Raw genomic sequence first — 22,625 nt, forward strand, 5'->3', positions numbered from 1 at the left:
TGAATGATCAAAGGTTAAGATGCGAAGTGAAGTCCACCACACTCCAAAGCTCATGCACGCAAGCCCAGAGCGGTCTCTTGCAGCACCGTCCAGCTTGGCAGCGCGCACACACCCCAGCCGCTTCTCAGTGAGGTGTGCTCCCCGGGCCCCAGCTGTATCTGACCCCCTCCCCACACAGCATGACAGGCCGGCCTCTCTCACCTCCCACCAAAGACCCCAGATAGTTTTCTTCACCTCACCACTTGCTGTCATACTGAAAGTGAGCCTTCAGATGAGACAGCCTCAGGTTTGTAACTTAGACCTGCAGGAGCTCCTCACATCTTCCCTCCCGGTGGAGCAAAGGCACTGAAGTCACAGGTCGCTGGGGCAAAGCCCATATTGATTAGATGCCCATCAGCGCGCAGCCTGGCTGTAAGCTCGCGGGGTCCCGTGCTCGCTCGCACTCCTGCTACCTCACCTTGCTCCTCCTCCCAGTCACTCATTGTATAACTAGATCCTGCAGAGCAAGGCCGGCACAGGCAGGGCTGGTCAGCCGCTGTGTGGACCTCTGCGGGGCCTGCGTTTAGGAGGAGGACTCAGCCCGTAAAAATGTCAGAGGACAAGGTAAAGCAACACTGTGCTCATTTTTAATCTGGTTTTGAAGAAATATGTAGGAAAATCCATTTCAATCAATGGATGTATAGAGGGATGCTGGGTGCAGCCACCCCAAATCTAAGCTACTTCTCTTTTCTTACCTGGTCATTTAATAGTCCCCTTAGCTACACAAAAAAAAAAGAAAATCAAATCCAATCTCATACTCAGTAATTGTTAGGTTTTAAAGATATTTTGCTGTAATTTTTACTCATCTGCATTACTTTTTCTCACATAATTCTGCAGAACCCTATTACTAACCCACTCACCCACTGTCAGCAAATTTATTCCACCTTCTGGTAATCCTGCCCTCGTTTTCTGAGCCTGTAACTATTAACAGGGAAAGATTGCCTCATCGTACTCCCTCAGAGTGGTTGGTGGACTTGAACGACCAGCCTTTCCAAAAGTCAAAGAAGGCAGTTTAACTTGAAGCTAATCATGGCAAATGATCTGAATTCCTCAAAGATGTCAGTGTATGACAGACAAAAGAGGTGGAAGATCTGTTCTAGATTAAAGAATAGTGAGAAGATCTGATAACTAATACAATGAGTGATCTCAAGCTGGAGCTGATAAAAGGAGAGGAAACAGCTAGAAGAGAGATAGTATTAAGACAAGCGGGGAAACTAATCATAGATGTGTGATAACCGGAAGATTGACAGGTCAATCCTCCCAGAAGCTCTGAGAGAGAAGGATGTGGCAGCCTGCTCCTTTAAAGTCGTAACAACTACAGTCTTGGAAACCCTCTGGGGTTTCTATCCCAACCTATAATATCATTGGAAGTCCAAATAACTTGATGGCAACAGGTTTGTTCTGTTGTTATATTTAGATATAGACATAGGTGACAAGTATACTAATATGAGCATACATATTAATGTTAGTGTATATCAATGTTATATTCTGGAACATGTTAACAGTCTTGTAATTATGTAGTAGACCGTCTTTGTTCTTCATAATAATGTGCAGAGCTGGGCAAGAGTGCAATGACGTATTCCCTACTACTTACTTTCAAAAGGTTCAAGCCAATACAATACCCGTACAGCGAGTGTTGAATGTGTTAACTAGTGATGAACAGATGTTAGACCCCACTGCTTCAGTTTCTCCGTCAATTAGAGATTCATCAAAATGAAAGCATGAAGATAAAAAGGGCTTTAGTGCTGTTGTTGCTGTATCAGTTTCTTCCGGCCAAACTTCTTCCACTCAGCCACAGGTTAAAATATGCTTATGAATCTGGCAAAATTGACTAACAAAACCAAACATCCCTGGGATCAGAGCGTGACCTAAGAGCCCGGTCTTTGGAGTCAGTCAGGCTTGGACGTGGTTCTTGAGATGTTACTTACCTAACCTGGGTTCAGTTATTCACCTGAACGTCAGGGTTCCTATATAGTGAGAGTATAAGAACATATTGAAATACATAACAACAGACTCACATATATAACAACATACTCACATATATAACAACATACAATCATATATAACAACATAGTCACCTGTATAAGAACATATTGAAATAGAATATAAGAAAATAACATGTGAAAAAAATAATTTAAAAAAAGAATATCATATATGGGAAATAGTATGAAAGAAACTTAGATGACATTTTTATAATAGTTACTTAATTATGATGATAGAACAAGAATTGATGCCTTTGAGTTATGGTGCTGGAGAAGAGTATTGAATATACCATGGACTGCTAGGAGAGCAAACAGGTTCATCCCGGAGAAGGTAAAACCAGGCTCCTCCTTGTATGCAATGATTCTGAAGCTTCGTCTGACATATTTTGGGCATGTTGCAAGGAGTGACCAGTCCTTGAAGAAGGACATCATACTTGGGAATGTGGAGGGACAGCACAAGAGAAGACTCTCAATGAGATGGATTGATTCAGTGATTAGGGCAATGGGGGTAGGTGGACCAGTGACAATAAGGTTGGCACAAGACAGAGAAGAGTCCAGAGCTACTGTACATAGGGTCGCTACGAGTCACAAGCAACTCGACAGCAGATAACAACAACAATTATATAATGTGTACCTTTTTTAAAGTAACTGGCACATCATGGTTTCATAGATATTATAGCATAGGACAAAGCTGAAGGAGACAGGACTTTAAAGATATTACATTAATGGCTGAACAGATGGTATGTAGATTTGGCAAAAACTATAAAGACAGTGCTTAAAAAACCTCTAAGAGAAGTTTGGAAGATGTTGCAAAAGAATGCACTCAAAAAGGTGCTTGGTAGGACCCGCCGTTAGAGCTGCCATTAAATTCTTAGGGGGCTTCTGATTGTACTGAAGGACTGACTTTTCCACAGAACAAAAGAACCATCTAATAATGGAACCCAGAAAGAATGAAGAGAAATCTAAAGTGCAATTTCCTTTTTCAACTTTTTAATCTACCCAAACTTTGAAAGCAACAGCATTTGCACAGGAGGGAGGGCCAGGAAGACGGAGTTCTTTCTTTGCGTGTGCCTGGCAGTGCTGTTGTTACCATGCGGTCGATGCTCTAGTTCACCCTTCTCACATGGGCAGAAAGAACTGTGCCAGGCAGAAAAGACGAGGGAAGGGGGCAGTGCCTGAGTACTGAGATAGTTAGAACAGTGTGCAGCAATTTTAGGGTTTCTTGGGAGAGCAGACTTCAGGGCAGGGAGCGTTTAAGTGTAAGCTGAAGCTTTTTAGTAGAGCACAGGGATGAGAAGAAAAGAAATGAGGAGGCGGACGTGAAGGTGAAAAAGTAAAGGTAGATTTACTAGAAAGTCCTCTCTCCTTGAAATGAAATATGGAGGAGGTCTGTTGTTTGGAAGGTGGGGACTTATTTGTGGCCTCCTTCTCTGGGTGGGGCTCGCAGTGGGAGTCTGGGCTAATGAGATGATGTCATGGAGAGTTCACAGTTTAGTGGATGGTTCTCCTTCTTGTCCCTGTTCACAGATGGCACCCATTTGCCCAAAGTGTCCACTACTTCTGACATCAATTATTTACCCCAAGTACTAATTCTATGCATTCTATTGGCTTCCTGGTTCCAATAGCTCTATTTTCCCCCCAAATACAAACAAAACATCTGCTTCTCATCTTCTTGGTTTTAGTACCATGGGGACCTTAGCTTCTTCAACTGAAAAGTTTGCCAGAGTCCTCATACGTGAGATTCCCACCCGCCATGGGGTTATACAGCCTTATGTAATCTCCAGATGAGAAAAGCTTTCCATGGAGATTCTGGTTTAATTGGTCCAGGTTCACATTTTAATCTGTTTAGAACTTGAACCTGGCCAGAGTCAGGCATCTTTAAGGTCTTCCTACCTATTATGCACTTGGAGACCTTGGGTGTTGGAAACAGTTCACACATTCAGCTGCTGGACAGAAGGTTGATGTTTCAAGTCCACCTGAGGAACCTGTGAAGGATGATCCTGCAGTCATGTCTACGAACGCTTGTATGAAAAAGGAATATGAGCTGTAAACTTTTATTCAAATAAAAGATTTTTAAAAATAGCTTGGTGTTCCTTATCTGAAAACTCAGCGACTAAAAACAGTACATTTCTACTCTGACACTCATGGGTTTGCCATGAGCTCAACTTGATGACAACTAGACTTTTACTGTACCTTTATTTTTTCTTTAGTCTTTAGATAGAATGATGGAAGTTAAGAAGTTTATTCAGATTGAACAGTTTTAGACATTTTCTTTCTCATAAATAGAAGCCTTCTAGTGGCAAAGCCATCTCGGACGTTCACCATTACTATCACGTGTTTTCATTCACTGTGTTTGAGAAAGAAAAGAGCAAGGAACCAGTCCAGCCTCAAGTTGCAGAAGAAAATTAAACAACAACCACAACAAGTCTAGGAAAAGAAACAAACATGATGTGAAATCTTCCTTAGATATTCGAGATGATCACTTTACTTGGGAAGTGTCAGGAATCCAAGAGAACGGCTTAAACTATTTCTTTTAAGGCTTGAGAATATTTACTGCTCTTCTAACCTAGATTACTGGTTGAAATGCTTATGTTAGAGAGTTAAAACTGGGAAGAGGACATATCATTACCAAATAGTTTTCTCAGTCTGTGGCTTCCTTTTTTACCCTGCTGGAGAAGTTTCTGAATGTGTATAGGGATATCTAGACTTTTTAAAACACACAAGCAACACAATAAGATAAAGGTAAACAACCCAATTGAAAAATGGGCACAGGATATAAACAGACACTTCACCAAAGAAGACATTCAGATGGCCAACAAACACAAGAAGAAATGTTCAAAATCCTTAGCTCTAAGAGAGATGCAAATCAAAACAACTATGAAATAGCCTCTCACCCCAGCAAGGATAGCAAAATTTAACAGAACAACAAACAAAAAATGCTGGCAAGGTTGCGGAGAAACTGAAACCCTTATTCACTGTTGGTGGAAGTGTAAAATGGTGCAACCACTATGTAAGGCTGGACTGCGCTTTATCAAAAAGTTGCAAATAGAATTATCTTTTTTTTCTATAATTATATTTTATTAATTTTCATAAACATTTACAGAGATTTTGGGTTTCCATTCATTCATTGCTGCACTATTCTCTCTACCCTCCTCCCAGTTTGTTCTTGTCCAAATGCCACAGTGCTTGTCAAAGCCAGTTCTCACTCCTCCCTGAGAGAGACTTCACCCTGAGTCATAAGGAAAAGGGGATGGCGTATTCTCTTAGCTACTTCCTGCTGAAAAGGGACGCTGTGGGTTTCAGGGTGAAGATCTAGAATTATCATTTGACCCAGAAATTCCACTACTGGAAATAAACCTTTTAAAAAACCATAAAGGCCACCCAAGCAGATATATGCACACACACCCATGTTAATTGTGGCTTTGTTCACAATAGCAAAGAGCTTGAAACAATCCACGTGTCCATCAACAAACAAATGGCTAGAGAAGCTTTGGTATATCCACACAATGGAATACTATGCTGCATTGAAAAACTAGGAACTTATGAAACATTATACAAAATGGGTGACCCTGGGGACATTATGCTGAGTGAAATATCTCAGTCACCAAAGACAAATACTGCATAGTGCCACTGTTGTAAAGCGGGACTGACATCTGGAGTTGAGGAGATAAACAATGTACACTGTTTTGAAACAGATGAGGAAGAGAACTGTTTCGGAGGAATATAGGATTAGGTATTATTGTCATGACAAGAGTCCAGAATGAAACCTGCATAGTGGAGTGGATGGGGTGGGGCTGGGGATTGTATGATAATGAAAGAAGTTTTTTGTTTTGTTTTGTTTTACTTTTCAAAGAGAAAGGTGAACTGGGGGGAGGGATGGGCAGGGAGGAAAGTACGATAATGAATGATTCGAATCTGTAAATTTTCATTAAAATAAAAAAAATAAATTAAAAAAAGGTGTTATTGCTCCTAAAACTTTTGGGGGCAGGGGAGCTGGGGGTGGGGCAGGAAACAACAACTAGGAAGAGAAAGCAGGCAGCAATCACACCAACTCTTAAAAAGCAGCTGGAAAGGCTGTTGTTGTTAGGTGCCCTTGAGTCGGTGTGACCCCTCGTGGCCCTGTGAACAACGATCTGAGCACTGTTGCATCTTGTGCCATCCTCACAATCTCTGACACACACTCAACCCCTTGGCCGCAGTCACTGTATCAGCCCACCTGGCTTTGACCATCCCTCCACCCAGAGCTGACCCTCTGGCAGGCTTTTGGAGGCAGTTAATTGCACAGGAGGAGATTGTCCATCCTTTTTCTGTGGAGCAGCTGGTGGTCTTGAACTGCATGCCTTCAGGACTGCAGCCCAGCTTCTTGCCACTAGGGCACTACAGCATGTAGTAAGCATGAATATAAAATACTAAGCTTTAAAGCTGTGTTTTTATAACATTAGAGGAAGAAAAGGCAAGAATTGAGAGGAGTGGAAAGAGGGTCATTAACTTGCAGTTACTGTAACTAATGCTATAAAGCAAAACGTGTATGAATGGATCAGTGAAAAACTAATTTGCTTCATAAACATTTACTAAAATCACAATTTAAAAGGAAAAATTGAGAGGAGGGAGGGGTTGCTGAGGAGGATTATTTGAGAAGTCAGTTAAAGTGTCTGCTTTAACTCTCGGTCCTCTCATTGCAGAAAAGGTCACAACCTAGAAACAAAATGAGATTTCATGTCTCTCAGAACAGTTTGGAGGTGGGGGAGGAAATGATATAAGGAGAGAGCCCTGACCAAGGGAATGGAACCTTGTCTTGGCTTTCTTAGGCTGACTCTCTACCTATAAGTTTTCCATCTGGTGGTTTATGGAGAAAGGATTGAGACTATCAACAACTTCCTTTTACTTGGCTCCACAGTCAGTTCCCTTGGTGTCAGCAGTCAGGAGGTCAGGAGATGTATTTCACTGGTGATGTCTGTAGCCAGGGGCCCCTCCATATTACTGAGGAGGAATAATGCCAGTTTGAGGACTAAGGTGCACCTGACTCAGGCCACGATCTTTTTAGCTACTTGCCTGTGCATTGAGAACCAGATGGTGACGAAAGATGACAGAGGAAGAATTGATGCTTTTGAACAGTGGTGTTAGAGAAGAGGACTGAATAGCTCATGGGCGGCCAAAATAACAAACAGATTATGTCTTGGAGAAAGTGCTGACAGAGTGCTCCTTGGAGACAAGGTTTGAAAAACTTTATCGCACATTCTTTGGCCACATTATTGAATCTACCAGTTGCTCCTCAGGTTGAAGATGGACAATCACTTCCGGTGTGATTTACAGCCTCTGAAAACCTGCCAGAGGTGTCAGCTGTGAGTAAGGACTGACTGGAGAGCTCTGGGTCATGTGGGACTCAATTGCAAGGAGTAAGTGACATTAAGTATCTTTAAAGGGCTCTTTTAGGGCGCTTCTGTGAGAAATCTTTGTTGATGATGACCCCGGACTTTCTGATATCACGTCTGATGAGAGAACAAGAAACCACAGTTAATAACTATTGTTTGTGCTGGAGTAGAGGAAATTACAGTTATCCACAAGTTAGAGAGAAACTAGCCCTCCAGGTGAAATGGCTCAAGTCACAGACTTAACCAAGTTAAAGAGTAGGTACTGGAATCCGCGCTGATATGATCCATTCTTTCAATCAACAGAGTACCTGCTTCATCCCATGTTCTTTATTTCAAAGTTTTAAATATGTAAGTTTTGATACACAGGACACATTTTCCTTATAAAATGTCTTGTTGTTGTTGCTATGTGCCATCAAGTCACTTGCAATTCATAGCGACCCTGTGTACAATAGCTCTGAACCCTGTCCTACACTGAGTCAGTCTCCCCATCTCCGTCTGACACACCTACCCCCCATTAGCTCAGTCATGGTGTCAGTGAAACGACTCCACCTTCCATCTCGAATTTCGCATTTCTCCCCAAGGTTAGGATAGCGTTTTGCTATGCTATTTATCCTTCAGGAAAAAAAATATATATATATATATATATATACATATACATATACATACATGTATATACACAGATACACATACATACATGTATATACACAGATACACATACACACACATCTATATATAAAAACCTGGAGAAATGAAGTTCATAGGGTCGCTCTAAGTTGCCTATGACTCAACGACATTTAACAACAACATAGAGCTCAGTTGGCCTAGTGGACAGAAAGTGATGCGACTAAGCCAAAGGTGGGTGATTTTAAATCTGCGTCAGTCAGGCCTGTTTTCAATTGTTTTTGGTCAAACATTCTTCTACATGGTATATATAGCGCTGCTCTGTGGTTTTGCTGTACAGAGGTAATTCGTGGTTGCTGTGATGCTAAACACTGTGACACTGATGCATCAAATACGATAATGGCCACCCATGGTGGACAGTGTTTGGTGGAGCTCCCCGATTAAAACAAGTTTGGCACCCACTTCTGAAATAGTTTGCCTCTGGAAACTCTATGAACCTGGAGAAATGAAGAAAGTTCATAGGGTCGCTATGAGTCACCTACGACTTAATGGCATTTAACAATGAACAAACAACATACATATATATTATATGTATACGCATTTACATATGTATGTATATATTATACCTTCTTTATACCTATTCTGTGTGCATACTGAACAAATTATTAGAGAAGCGGGACTTGACAAAGAGGAATGTGGCTTTAGGATTGGAGGAAGACTTTTCAATAACATTCGGTATGCAGATGACACAACTTTGCTTGCTGAAAGTGCAAAGGACTTGAAACACTTGCTGCAGAAGATCACACACTGCAGCCTTATTTATGGATTGCCCCTCAACATCAAGAAAACAAACGTTCTCACCACTAGACCACTCTGCGACTTCATGATAGACGGAGAAAAGATTGACACTGTCAATGACTTCATCTTACTTGGATCCACATTAATACACCAGGCAGCAGCAGTCAGGAGACCAGGAAATTTGGGGAAAGTTTGCACTCAGGGATGTCTCCAAATTCCTGAGGAGTGGTGTTGCCAGTTTGAGGTTTAAAGCGCACCTGCAGACCGTGACCTCTTCAATCATCTGTTGCGCATCTGAGCCTGGACGAGAAATAAGGATGACGGGGGCAAATTTTATGCCCTTGAGTTGTGGTGTTGGAGGAAAGTACCAATTATCCCATGGATTTCCAAGAGAACAAATAGATACATTTTGGAAACAAGGATAGTGAAGCTTCATCTTGCATATTTTGGGCATGGTGTTAAGAGAGACTATTCCTTGGAGAGAAAAAAAATCAGGCGAGGAAAGATGGAGAGACGGCGAAGAAAAGGAAGACCCTCAATCAGGTAGATTGACATAGTGAGTGTAGAAATGGGCTCGAATGTGTCAGGGACTGTGAGGTTGACGCAGGACAACACAGGGTTCAGATCTACTGTAGATAGGCTCTCTATGAGTCACACTCAACTCAACAGCACCTAATAATTATTACGTCTTAAGGAAGCTCTGGGACCAAGTGGTAAAGAGTTACACTACAAACCCAGAAGGGTGTGGTTTGAGTCCACCAGCTTTTCAGAGGGAGAAAGCTGGGCGATCTCGTCCAGTGCAATTCACAGCCTCTGGAATCTTGCTGGAGGGTCAGTCATGAGTCAATTCTGACTCGACGGTACATAGTAGCAGAAGCAAGAGCACGTATAAATCAAATACTCATATTTAAGCCTTTTTAGGAAAAAATTAGTGAGGTTATATAACTTCCTCAACACATGTTAAGTCAGTATGTAGCAGTCATCTTATTATTTTTTAAATGTTTCATAGTGACCCTGATGCATTTTACGTTATTTGCACATTCTCCTTTGATTGATGTTTAGGTACTTTCTAAATACTTGGTTTTATTAAAAACAAAACAGCATTGCACTGAGTATTCTTAAATATTCCTTGTTTCACAAGATAAAATTCTTCAAACGGGAAAGGCTTGTTGCCATCAAAGTGGAACTGACTCACAGCTGACCGTCCAGTGGGCTTCTGAGGCTGTTGATTGGATGGAAGCAGATTCCCCAGCTTTCCATTTTGAAACTACTGGTAGATTCAAAGCAAAAGAGAGGCAAAACGTAAAAAAAAAAAAGAAAGAAAGAAAAGAAAAAAAAAGAGGCAAAACGATTGGGCGGGCAGTGCAATCCCTCAAGGACTACACCACTGGTGCTCCTGTATGACATTTGGCTCAAAGGAGTTCATGACATAGATGTGTTTGGTCACTCACTGAAAGTTTGAACATTTGAGTTCACCCAGAGGCACCTTGGAAGAGAAGCCTGGTGTTCTACTTCTGAAACACATACCTCCCCCCTACACACACACACACACACACACACACGAAAAACACCAAAAAAACATTGAAATCCCAGTGGAACACAGTTAACACACATGAACTGCTGGGTCAAAAGCACTGTTAGGGGGGAGCTCTGGTGGCCTAGTGGTAAGGAGCTGCAACTACAATCCCAGAGGCGCATGGTTCAAATCCACCAGATGCTCTGCTGGGGAAGGAGGGACAATCTCCTCCTGTATCAGTCAGATCTGATTTGATGGTACACTCACACACACACACACAAATAATAATAAAAAAAGAGCACTGTTAGAAGCATAATTGCTACGTTAGAGGTGATATTTGCTCTGCCTCCTCTGGTGGCTTTAGTGGTAAGGAGTTGCCCTGCCAAGCCAAAAATGCACAGGTTCAAATCCACCAGCTGCTCTGAGGAACAAAGATGGACAATCTCCTCCCATGTGATTCACAGCCTCAGATACCCAGCAGATGATCAGTTAGGAGTCAATCCCAATTCCATGATACATAGCAACCGCACACAAACATGGAATTGGGGAGAAAAATATCCTTTACCTCACATCTCTAGATTAAAAAATTCTAGGTGCTAAAATTTCCATTGCAAACCCTTCCCCGTATGCTTACATGGACTTTGATGTGGCCTGAGCTAATGGCTGGGTGATACCTGTTTTATCAGGGGTGGTTTTGTAACATGGCAATGTCCACCAAAACAGGCTGACCAAAGAGTGTTCTTGTGTTGACAGTTTCTTTTTAGCAGCAGCAACAACTCTAGTCCTTTCTCCTGGTTTTATTTGATTAGTTATCAAAAGAAAAGAAAGGAAGTAAAAAAAAAAAAAAAATATATTATTATAATTATTATTATTATTATTATTTCCCTGAAACAAGCTGTCCCAGACACCTTTCGGCGTTAGCAGTACAGGGGAAAGGATGAGTGACTCTTGAGTTATAAGGAACTACACCTGCAGAGAGCATAGCGTGAAAGAACAGCAGAAGGAAGGAAACAGCCTGCAGAAGTCCAGGCGACTGAACTCTGCTAGCGGGTGGGTCATTGAAATCCCCTGAGGGTGGTCCTGCCTGTGCTTCCTTCCCCACAGGTCACCTGGCCCTTGCTGTTCACCGTCTTCACTGTCTCCTTGAGCTCCTTCCAGTTTGGATATGACATTGGTGTGATCAATGCCCCGCAACAGGCAAGTAAGACATGTGCAAATTCTCATGGGTAGCAATAATACTAACAGCTGTCAGCAGTAGGGGCTATCAGGTGCTTTTGACCAGATAAAGTGCGGCCACGTGCTATGTCAGGTAAGCTGTGCACGTCCTCAGGGCTGATAAACTCAACTTTCATTCCTCAGTCAGCAGCCCTCGCAGGGGGAGGGAGAGGGGGGAAAGGATTCGTAAATAACTCCTGATTGCTCAAGACAGTTTGCTGAGCTCACAAGAAAAGCCCAGTCAGAAAGCACGTGTGCAACAGCAATTTTAAAAAAGAAAAGCTTATTGCAGCATTTATTCTGAGTTTCTAAGAATACATGAGTGGAAAAGGCCAGGTAAAAAGAGCCAAAGATAAATAAAGACAATTCAAATTGAAAGAGAGAACGGTAGAAGAATGTATTTCATTCAATCCACAACTACTTTCTGAGGACTGACTGTTACCAGGCACTTTAACATAACTCTTTCCAATTCATTCAGCCAAACCACCTTATTTTTCCCATTTCCAGCCAGATTCAGAGTCAAGCACTAACAAGGTTGTAGTCTTTGCTCTCGTTCCTGTCCCCTCCAAATAATTGAGTTGTTCTTTCGTACTTTTGAGTCGGAACGGACTCAAAGCCGACCCTTCCATGGGTTTTTAGAAGCCGTGTTTCTTATGGAAGAAGACTTCCCATCTTTTGTCCTCAGAGCAGCTGGTGAATTTGAATCACATGCGTTTGGACTGGCAGCACAACGCCCTTATAAAACTTTAAAATAATAGTAAAAAAAAAAAAAATCCAACAAAGTTTTCACTTTGTCCACCGTGACGATTTTTGAATGTTCTAGTTTTGTTGTATGTATCTCAAGTAATTTCTAAAACTTTTCTGTTTTGTGTATCACTATTCTGGTGTCCAATAAATTGACAAGAGACATGCAATTTTTCATACTTTGTATCAGCAAGAAGCCTGGTTAGCACTTGGACAGGAGATGGCCTGGAATTTATACCAGGTACTTCTTACTGGTAGGAGGATTCAGGGTCAGGGAGCAGAGGGACATCCTCCCCCCCCCCCCCAAGGAGATGGATTGATACAGTGACTTCAGTAAGGGATTGCAGTAGGGCAGGTTCAAGTCCAGCTAGAACACTTGACAGAGTTAATCTGACTACTTGTTAATTCTGTCTCATGACAAAAAAATCCACTGGGGTTTCGAAGCTGTAAATCTTACCACTTTTTCCATCTTTCTGCTTCAGAGTGGCTAGTAGATTCAAACGGATGACCTTCTGGTTAACAACCCAACATGTAGCGTACTACTCCATCAGGATTCCTTTAAAATGTTGTCGTGTACCATCAAGTTGGATATAGCTAGATTTTTCATTTCAGTAAAAAATGTAAAACCATGCAATACTAGCTTCACACTTGGAATTGCCTCCTATTGATGGGGCAAATGTTTTTCTGCTCCACAACCCAGTCAGCCCTTGTCAAAATCAGCCTCAATCATCAAAGGAGGACTTCAGCGTCCCATTATCAAGACAGCTGCCTCTGATCAAGACAGCTGCCTCTACTAATTTGTTTCGGATTGGCTCCTGTTGGCAGTGGAACTTGTAAGCCCTCATAGGACAGAGGAGCTCTATGGTCGAGTGAGTAAGGTGTTGCACTCCTAAACCAAAGGCATGTGGTTTGAATCCACTAAAGGGCAGTTCACACTCTGAGAACCCAATGGAAGGTCAGATATGAGTCAGTTCTGAGGATAGGTTATGGTCAGTTGTAAGCAAATCTATCATGTTTGTATGTGTTACCCATATCTGTGATGGTTCTGTTCGGGTTTGTTTGTTTTTTGGGTTTTTTTTTAATAAAAATAATATTTTAGGATGCTTGAAATATTGGAGGTTTTTTTCCCCCTCCTCAGATTATAGTATCCCATTATAGACACGTGCTTGGTGTTCTGGATGACCGAAAAGCTATCAACAACTATGTGACAAACAGTACAGATGAACTGTCCACCGTTCCGCTCTCAATGAACCCAGCACCTACCCCTGGGATCCAGGAAGGGAGTGTGGTGTCTGAAGGCGTGATCACCATGCTCTGGTCCCTGTCTGTATCCAGCTTTGCAGTTGGTGGAATGTTAGCCTCATGCTTTGGTGGGAAGCTCGGAGACACCTTTGGAAGGTGAGTAAATGTCACAGTTAAGCATTAAGTACAGTGAACTTTAATATTTTAGTTTTGTTACAATTTGTTTAGAAAGATAGTACCTTTCCTTTTGTAGGATGATTTTAGAGTTGTTTTCCAACTCACAACCAAGGTCAATGCCAGATTATGTCAATAAGCTGTCGCAACACTCTGGCCCGCTTTAGAGGCGTTTTTTTTTAAAAAAAAGAGAGAGTACTGTGTATCTAGATAATTGCTGTTTGGCTTTCTAAGTTATTAAATATGTTACAAAACCACTGCACAAATGGTTAGTCAGGAACTTGGCAGAAGAGCCAATATTGGAGTTTTTTTATCTATGAGAATCCATTGTATGCTTCCTCAAATCTTTCCATTTCTCAAGGACCCTGTTTTTACTTTTCAAGTTAGGATTTGGGATTTGGATCAATCAAGTACTAAGGTCAAATCACTATCCTCAACTCGCAAACACCCACTGTACCTGGCCTGGGATTTTCAGGTGCTGTTCTTGCTGCTATCTCAATGCAGTGATGAAACTAGGGGGTTTTCCAACTCTTGACTCTGGTTTTTATTACGGGTTTTGGATTAAAAACATTTGTGGAACTCTTACTTTCAAATTTCACTTAGTCGTATGATGCACATAAGCTGTTGGAGTGCCTCCCCTCATACACAAAGAAAAAATTAAGTCAAAATCAAGTGATTATTTATTTCTTGCCTTTGAAACCAGGTTTTATATTTTCATTACCATTGTATCAAATACTTCAAATTTAGAAAACGCAAAAACCTCTAAACATGTAAATAAGAATACAAACAACTAGCACAATAATTCTATATGACTTCATTTAGCGTTTTTCCCGTTCTTGATATCATTTGTTTGACCTACCTAGTCATTAAAACGTTGACAATTTCTCCCTCTTACCTGGAATTTTTTACATGTTTTCCTAACTAAAAGATTTTATGATAGCCCAAGCTCGCTTGCTTGCTTGCTTGCTTGCTTTCTTTCTTTCTTTCTTTCTTTCTTTCTTTCTTTCTTTCTTTCTTTCTTTCTTTCTTTCTTTCTTTCTTTCTCTTTCTCACTTTTCTCTCTTTTCTCTCTCTCTCTCCTTCCTTCCTTCCTTTTTGTTTTGGTTTGAGAAGGACTTCCTTCTACCGTAAAAAAATAGCTCTTCATCCTTTAATAAACTTACTGGTGTTTGGTTGGTTATGCTACATTTAGAAAGATATTCTTAGAATCCATAAAATAAAAAACCAGCTCATAGCTAAGACTCTTCCTTGGCTTTCTCAGACTGTAAAATCACACAGTAGTAGATAGCCCATTTTTCTCCTATGGAGTCTCTAATGGCTTTGAACCTCCTGAGAGGCATGCCATCTGAGTTAGGAGGAGAACTTTCTTTTTTTTTTTACTAGAGGAAAATATTTCCTTTATTTTACCAGCGAAAAAAACTTCTCCATGAACACACAACCCTCCATGTCTTTGTGCACAGCAGGAGAACTTTCTATGGACTATACCACCTTCCACAGAGCTTCCAAATAAAATGCTATTGTGTGTCTTTGATTCAGAACTGATCGCAGCTGACCCTCCTGTGTGTTTTCAGAGGCAATAAAACACATGGAAGGAAACTCTTGCATCTTTCTCTAATGTAGCAACTGGTGGATTTGAACTCCGTGCCTTTGGATGGGCAGCACAATTCCTTACCACTAGGCCACACCACAAGAGCTCTCTCATTAGACAGAGTTCTTATTTATTATTGTGATTTGAGTGAAAGCGTTCAAAGCAAGTTGGTTTTCACTCAACAATTCATACGTATTTTGTTGTATAACATTAATTATAATACTCATGCCTTTCCCACTTCATCCCTGTAAACTCATTCCCATTGATCTTTTGATTCTTCCCTTTCCTGCCTTCATGGCTTGATTCTTGGGGAAAATGCTGCTCTTTTGACCTTATCTCATCAGCAATTCTAAGGAAACAGTACCTCCTTGGTGTTATTGGCCTGTTTTTAATTTGGATGAAAGGTGAGCCATGTTGTTGTTGTTGTTATGTGCCGTCGAGTTGCCTGTGACTCACAGTGACTCTATGTACAACAGCCCTAAACCCTGCTCTATTCTGTGCCAATCTTAATGTCACCGACACACCTATCCTCATTATCCTAGTGACTGGATCAATCCACCTCATAGAGGGTCTTCCTCTCCTACACTGTCCCTCCACCCTCCCAAGTATTATATCCCTCTCCAAGGACTGGTACTGCTTTGCAACATGTCCAAAGTGTGTCAGATGAAGCTTCAGAATCTTTGCCTCCAAGGAGCAGTGTGGCTTCACCTTCTCTGGTACGAACTTGTTTGTTCTCCTAGCAGTCCTCGGTATATTCAATACTCTTCTCCAGCACCACTCCTCAAAGGCATCAACTCTTCTTCTATCATCCCTAGTCATTGTCCAGCTCTCTGATGCATAGCAAGTAATTGCAAAGACCATAGCCTGGATCAGGTGCACCTTATTCTCCAGACTGACATCGTTGTTCTTCAGGTCTCTGACAGCCGACTTTGCCAGTGCAATTAATCTTTTAATTTCCTGGCTGCTGATATCAAAAGTGTTGGCTGTAGAGCCAAGCAAACTGAAGCTGTCGACAGTCTCAATCTCTTCATCATCCATCATGACGCTGCCAATCGGCCCTGTGATGAGAATCTTTGTTTCCTTGATGTTGAGCTTTAATCCATATTGAAGGCCACAGTCCTTGACCCTCTGCAGCAAGTGCTTCAGGTCCTCCTCAGTTTCAGCAAGCAGGGTAAGTTTTATTCCAGACTCATAGGGTGGCTAAGGACCATAATCTAAGGGGTTCCACCAGTTTCTATAAGACCAGCAAGCCTAAGCTTTCTAATATGTTTTAGTTTTGTTCCACATTTCCCCCTAGTCTATCCAGGGTCTTCAATTGTGATCCCTTTCTGAGGGGCCAGCTGTGGTAGCTACGTGCTATCTAGTTCTTCTAGATTCACGGACATGGAAGGTGAAGTTCATGTTTTGCTTAGCCATTTGGACTAATTGTTTCAGCAGAACTTTGTTTTTCTTCCCTCTTATTTGCTCTGTGCAGGTAGAGACCAATAGTTGTATTTTATGTAGTTGCTCTCAAATTTTCAATACCCCTAATTGCGGCTCACCCAAGTAAGATGCAGAACACTGTGTTTGTGGACTATGCTAATCCTTGATTTAGTGACCTTGATGTCATCTAAGACGATGGTCGAAAGGCTCCAGAACCAGTCACTCATTCTCTCTGGTATGATTAAGAAGCTTACAAAGGTGCTGGCTTCCAGTGTTTCTAAAGCTTACTTTAAGCACTTAGAAATTATTTCAACTTGGACCAAAGTATTTCACGTAGTAAATAGATCATTACGTAGGTCATTTATAGAGTAAATAGCATTAAGCAAAAGAAAACAAAATAAAAATGTTTCATACACGTCTTCCCATCTCTGAAGGGGAAAAAAAGTAGAGATTGTCATTATCTTTCATTGAGAAATGAAATTCTGACACGCCCAGAGACTTGTCCTAAAACACTGGATTAGGGCCCTAGAGATGGAAGAGGGATGCGTGTCCTCTTTCGTGCAAGAAATGAGTGTGAAAAATGTGATGAACATTTATCAATTGGCCTGTGGTAATCTAAAACTGAGACTTCTAGCTCTCAAAAGAAGCATCATCCTCCTTGCAAAACAGCTACAAGATTAATGACTTCAACTTCAAAATTTTAAAAAGAGTTCAACATTTCTCTCAAAACTTTGCTTTCCAAAGAAATTTTCTGGGAAATAACATATTTGTTTTCTTTTTATTGCTTGAGTCATTCTCAACTTACATTTTCTTACCTTTGTCAATTTTTATTAATTTTAATGAAAGTTTACAGAGACTTTGAATTTCTATTCATTCATTGTTGCACTTTTCTCCCTGCCCAACCTCCCCTCCCCACCAGTTCGTTCTTCTCTTTGAAAAGTAAAAGAAAAATTCTTTCATTGTTATACAATCCCTCCCCCCAAGTCCACTCAAGAATGCAGCTTCTAATGAAAGTATTTACTTGCAGTTTTGTAAAAGTCTATAGGTGTTCGTGGCCATTAAGTCCATAAATTTGAGTTTACAAACACAATTTTTTAATTTTTTTTTTTTTTTTAGAGAATGTGCCCTTACAAGGGCATGTAGGGCCGACTATAATCTGTGAAACCTACACATCCTTAAGTCAAGGCAGGCATCTATTTATCTTTGAATGCATGTATCTTTTCTGATCAAAAAAGGGAACTCATTCAAATGAAGCATAACCTTTATTTTCAGATAGATCAAATCTCAGCTCTGCAGCTTACAAGCTATGTGAAAAGGAGCATGTTAGATAGATATTCTAAGACATTTTCCTCTCTTTGCAATTCTGTGGAAAGGAATTGCTATCTTGTACATTATTGTGAGGATAAAATAAGAATTATGATCAAGACTTTGCAAAATGCATAGCCTTTGAGTTGGAAAAAAATCAAAGCTGATATTCCATTGGGTTTGAGAGGCTGTAAATTGAACAGGGATAAGTTGCCAATATTTCAGATTTTCACAAGGCAACACATCTTTTGATTTTCCTAATACTGTTACCCTAGGTGTTGATTGTGGAACCAAGTAAAAGTTGTTGACAACTTCAATCTTTTCTCCATCTATCATGATGTTACCTCTTGGTCCACTGAGTAGGATTTTTGTTTTCTTGCTGTTGAGATGTAACTCATATTGAAAACTATCATATCTTCTTTTCTGCAGCAAATGATTCAAGTCTTCTTCACTTTTGCAAGGAAAGGTGTGTCACCTGCAGAATGCAGGTTGTTAGGGAGACTTCCTCCAAACCTGTTGCCATATTCCTCTTTATACAGTTCAGCTTCTTGAGTGATTTGCTCAGCATTAAGTAGGTATAGAGGAAGGATACAGTGTTGAAACACACCTCTCCTGATTTTAAACCATGCAGTGTTCCCTTATTCTATTTGGACAACAGCCTTTTAGTCTCTGTATGGGTTTCACATACCTAAGTATTCTGGGATTGTCATTCTCAATATTAGCCATTATTTGTTACAATCCACACAGTAGACCTATGCATAGACAATAAAAAACAAGCACATATCTTTCTGGTACTCTCTGCGTTAAGCCAAAGTCCCTATGACATCATCAACGATATCCTTCGTGCCATGTTATTGTTGTTGTTATGTGCCGTCGAGTCGCCTGCGACTCATAGCAACCCTATGTACAACAGCCCTAAACTCCGCTCTGTCCTGTGCCAATCGCACTGTCTCTGACACTCCCATCCCAATTATCCCAGTCACTGAATCAATCCACCTCATAGGGGGCCTTCCTCTCCTGCACCGTCCCTCCACCCTCCCAAGCATGATGTCCCCCTCCAAGGACCGGTCTCTCCTCACTGCATGTCCAAAGTAAGTTAGACGGAGCCTCAGAATCCTTGCCTCCAAGGAGCCACCCGGTTTAACCCTCTCCAGGACAAATCTATTTGTTTTCCTAGCAGTCCATGGTATTCTCAGTACTCTTCTCCAGCACCACAGCTCAAAGGCATCAGTTCTCCTTCTATCCTCCTTGGTCATTGTCCAACTCTCTGATGCATAACAGGTGATTGCGAAGACTATGGCCTGTATCAGACGCACCTTAGTCTCCAGAGAGACACGACTGCTCTTCAGCACTTTGGAGAGGTCCCTAACAGCAGACTTTCCCATGGCAATGCGCCTTTTAATTTCCTGGCTGCTGGTGCCAAGACTGTTGACTATGGAGCCAAGCAAACTAAAGCTGTGTACAATCTCAATCTCTTCACCATCCATTCTGATGCTGCCGATTGGTCCAGTGGTGAGAATCTTTGTCTTCTTGACATTGAGCCTCAATCCATATTGTAGGCTGCAGTCCTTGGCACTCTGCAGCAGGTGCTTCAGGTCCTCCAGTTTCAGCAAGCAGGGTTGTGTCATCTGCATAACGCAGATTGTTGATAAATCGTCCTCCAATCCTGACCCCACATTTCTCCTCATAGAGCCCAGCCTCCCGGATAATCTGTTCTGCATATAGGTTGAAAAGGTATGGAGATAGGATGCATCCCTGGCGTACGCCCTTCCCAATTTTGAACCATGCAATAGTCTCTTCTAAATCCAACTTGAATTTCTGACAGTTTCCTGTTAATGTACTGTTCCAGCCATTTTAAAAATAATCTTAAGCAAGATTTACTTGCATATGATATTAATTATATTATTCAGTACTTTTTCCATTCCATTAGAGCACCTGTTTTTGAAATGTGAGCAAATATATATATAGATCCCTTCCAGTTAGTTGGCCAAGTAGTTGTCTTCTAAATTTCCAGGGCTGACTCTGTTTATTGAAACACCTCCATTGGTACTCCATCAATTTCTGGAGTCTCATTTTTGCCAATACCTTCAGTGCAATTTGAACTTCTTTATTATCATTGGTTCTTGATCCTAGGTTATGCCCTAAAATGTTGTCATGTTGACCAGTTATTCAAGCTTTTTCCCACAGAATTCTTTAGTATTAAAATTCATGGCTCGATTTTGTTTTTCAGTTCTTTCAACTTGACTAATAACTTGTTTATTTAGGTAGTTGAAAGTGGCTTAAAAATTTACTTGAAATAAATGGTATGCACCAGTTTTCTATTGATAACTTTTTTATTTTTAAATTTTTTTATTTTTTAAATTCATTTATTTATTTTTAATTATCTTTGTGTGTGTACCATCAAATCAGATCTGACTGGTACTGGAGGAGATTGAACCTCCTTCTCCAGCAGGGCATCTGGTGGATTTGAACCGAACTTCTTTATTTTTTAAAAAAGGTGATTTGAATGAAAGTTCTACAAAGTGGATTGATTTTGATTTTAGGAAAAAATTTATACACATTTTGTTTTATGACTTGACCCACCAGGAGAAGCTCACTCTTCCCATTCTGTCTCTCTGTGGTTCTAATTTGGATTAATCTTTCTTTCCTACTTCTTCCAGCCTTCTCAGCTTTGTTGTTGTTGTTGATTGCCATCAAGTCGAGCATGACTCATACAAAAGACCTAATGCCTTTCCATAACTCTCATCGTTTCTCCAAGTTCATAGAGTTTCCATAGGCATGTGCTTTAGGAAGTGGATGCCACTCCTGCTTGGACAAATTCTGCCCTTTTGATCTTATGTAACGGATTATTCTAAAAAGTGAGTGCCTCCCTGATGTTATGGTTTACCTTATAAGTCTGTCTTTGGCTAAAACCTGAGGCACAAGGTGAATGTTATTTTAGACTAGAGGAGTGACTAAGGGCCGTAGGCTTCAGGTTTTCACCCGTCTCCTATCAGACCACTAAGCCTGGTCATTTTAGGCTTTTGAGTCTTGTTTCATAGTTTTGTTTTGTAGGGTTGTGGCGTGTGTGTTTTATTTTCATCTCACTCTATCCAGGACTTTCTACGGTGCCACCTCTTAGAGAGGCAGCAGCAATAAACAGACACCAGCTAGTTCTTCGGCTTCATGGTCCATTAGTATTTTGAACCAACTGTTCCTATGTTTCTTTGGTTTTCTTCCCTCTTCATTAACAAATTTTCACACATTTATTTACTTAAAACATCATACAGTTGGTTTCTCTCAGTTTTGGCGGTTAGAAGTCTGAAATCAGAATAACTGGGCTAACATCAAGGGATATACTGTTTCTTTTTAGAGGGATTGGGTTGGATTTTTTAAAATTTGCTTTTGGGTGTTTTTTTGTTTGGGGTTTTTTTTAAACCCTGTATCCTCATTTCTTTGTCTTTTTTTTATTAATTATAATGAACATTTACAGAGATTTTGGATTTCCATTCACTCATTGTTGCACTTTTCTCCCTGCCCACCCCCCCCCTGCCCAGTTCGTTCTTCTCTTTGAAAAGTAAAAGAAAAACAAAGTACTTATACATTGGTTTTGACACATGATATTTTCCATTTCCTTCACCCCACCTCCTTCCACCCATCAAATTGTGCAACCCTATGATTACTACACCCCCACCCATCCTTAACCCTCTGCTCCAACCCTCCCCCATTTGGATCCTCGAACACCTTTTACTAGTTATCTATTTCTACAATAATAGTCTTGTATAGTATTTGTCCTTATTGGGCTGAGTTAGTTCACTTAGCATAATGCTCTCCAGTCCCACCCAAGTTAGGTAGTAATTTTCAAAATCACTGTTCCTGCGTGCTGCATAGTACTCCATTGTGTGAAAGTATTGTAATTTCTCAATACATCTCATTGAGGTTGGAAATCTGGGCTGTTTCCATTTATTTATGATGGTGAATAACACTGCTATGAACATTAGTGGACAAATCTCTGTTTGTGCCTCAGTTCTAATTTTCTCAGAGTATATTCCAGGCAGTGGAAATAGTTGAATCATATGGAATTTCTGTGTCCAGCTTTTTGAGAAAATGCCAAACTGCCTTCCAGAGTGGTTGTACCATTTTACAATACCACCACCAGTGTTTAAGAGTTCCTATCTCTCCATATCCTCTCCAACATATATTACTTGCTGTCCTGTTAAACTTTGCCGCTGCTACTGGGATGAGATGATATGTCATTGTGGTTTTGATTTGCATCTCTCTTTTGATTTCAAGCATTTCTTTATTCATTCATTCATCTGAATAGCTCCCTCTGTGAAAATGCATTCCATGTTTTTTGCCCACTTTGTAATTGTGTTATCAGTCTTTTTCTTGTGGAGGCTCTCTAGGATTCTTTTGATATGAGACCCTTGTCTGACATGGTATTGTCAAATGTTTTTCCCCAGTCAGTAGGCTTTCTTTTCACTCTGTTGGAAAATGTTTTTGATGTACATAGGGATTTAATCTTTAGAAGGTCCTGTTCATCAGTTTTATCTTCTGCAGATTGTGCATTTCTGGCTGTATTTGGCAGTCTCTTTATACCATAGACTAGGCTGTCTAAGCGTGATCTC

The 22,625-nt window shown here is 40.8% G+C and overlaps 1 protein-coding gene across 1 annotated transcript in view; it reads left to right on the forward strand.

Moving 5' to 3' along the window:
* Nucleotides 1–588: 588 nt before the first annotated feature.
* The window catches only part of SLC2A2 (solute carrier family 2 (facilitated glucose transporter), member 2), a 51,716-nt gene continuing 29,679 nt past the window's right edge, over nt 589–22,625 (forward strand). Inside the window, exons 1-3 of the mRNA XM_006890383.1 lie at nt 589–603; nt 11,433–11,525; nt 13,426–13,685. Of these exons, the coding sequence (XP_006890445.1) occupies nt 589–603; nt 11,433–11,525; nt 13,426–13,685 (368 nt within the window). The remainder of the gene's footprint in view (nt 604–11,432; nt 11,526–13,425; nt 13,686–22,625) is intronic.

Source organism: Elephantulus edwardii, unplaced genomic scaffold, assembly GCF_000299155.1.
Source record: "Elephantulus edwardii isolate Elephantulus edwardi_28Jun2011 unplaced genomic scaffold, EleEdw1.0 scaffold00088, whole genome shotgun sequence".
Taxonomy (NCBI): Eukaryota; Metazoa; Chordata; class Mammalia; order Macroscelidea; family Macroscelididae; genus Elephantulus; species Elephantulus edwardii.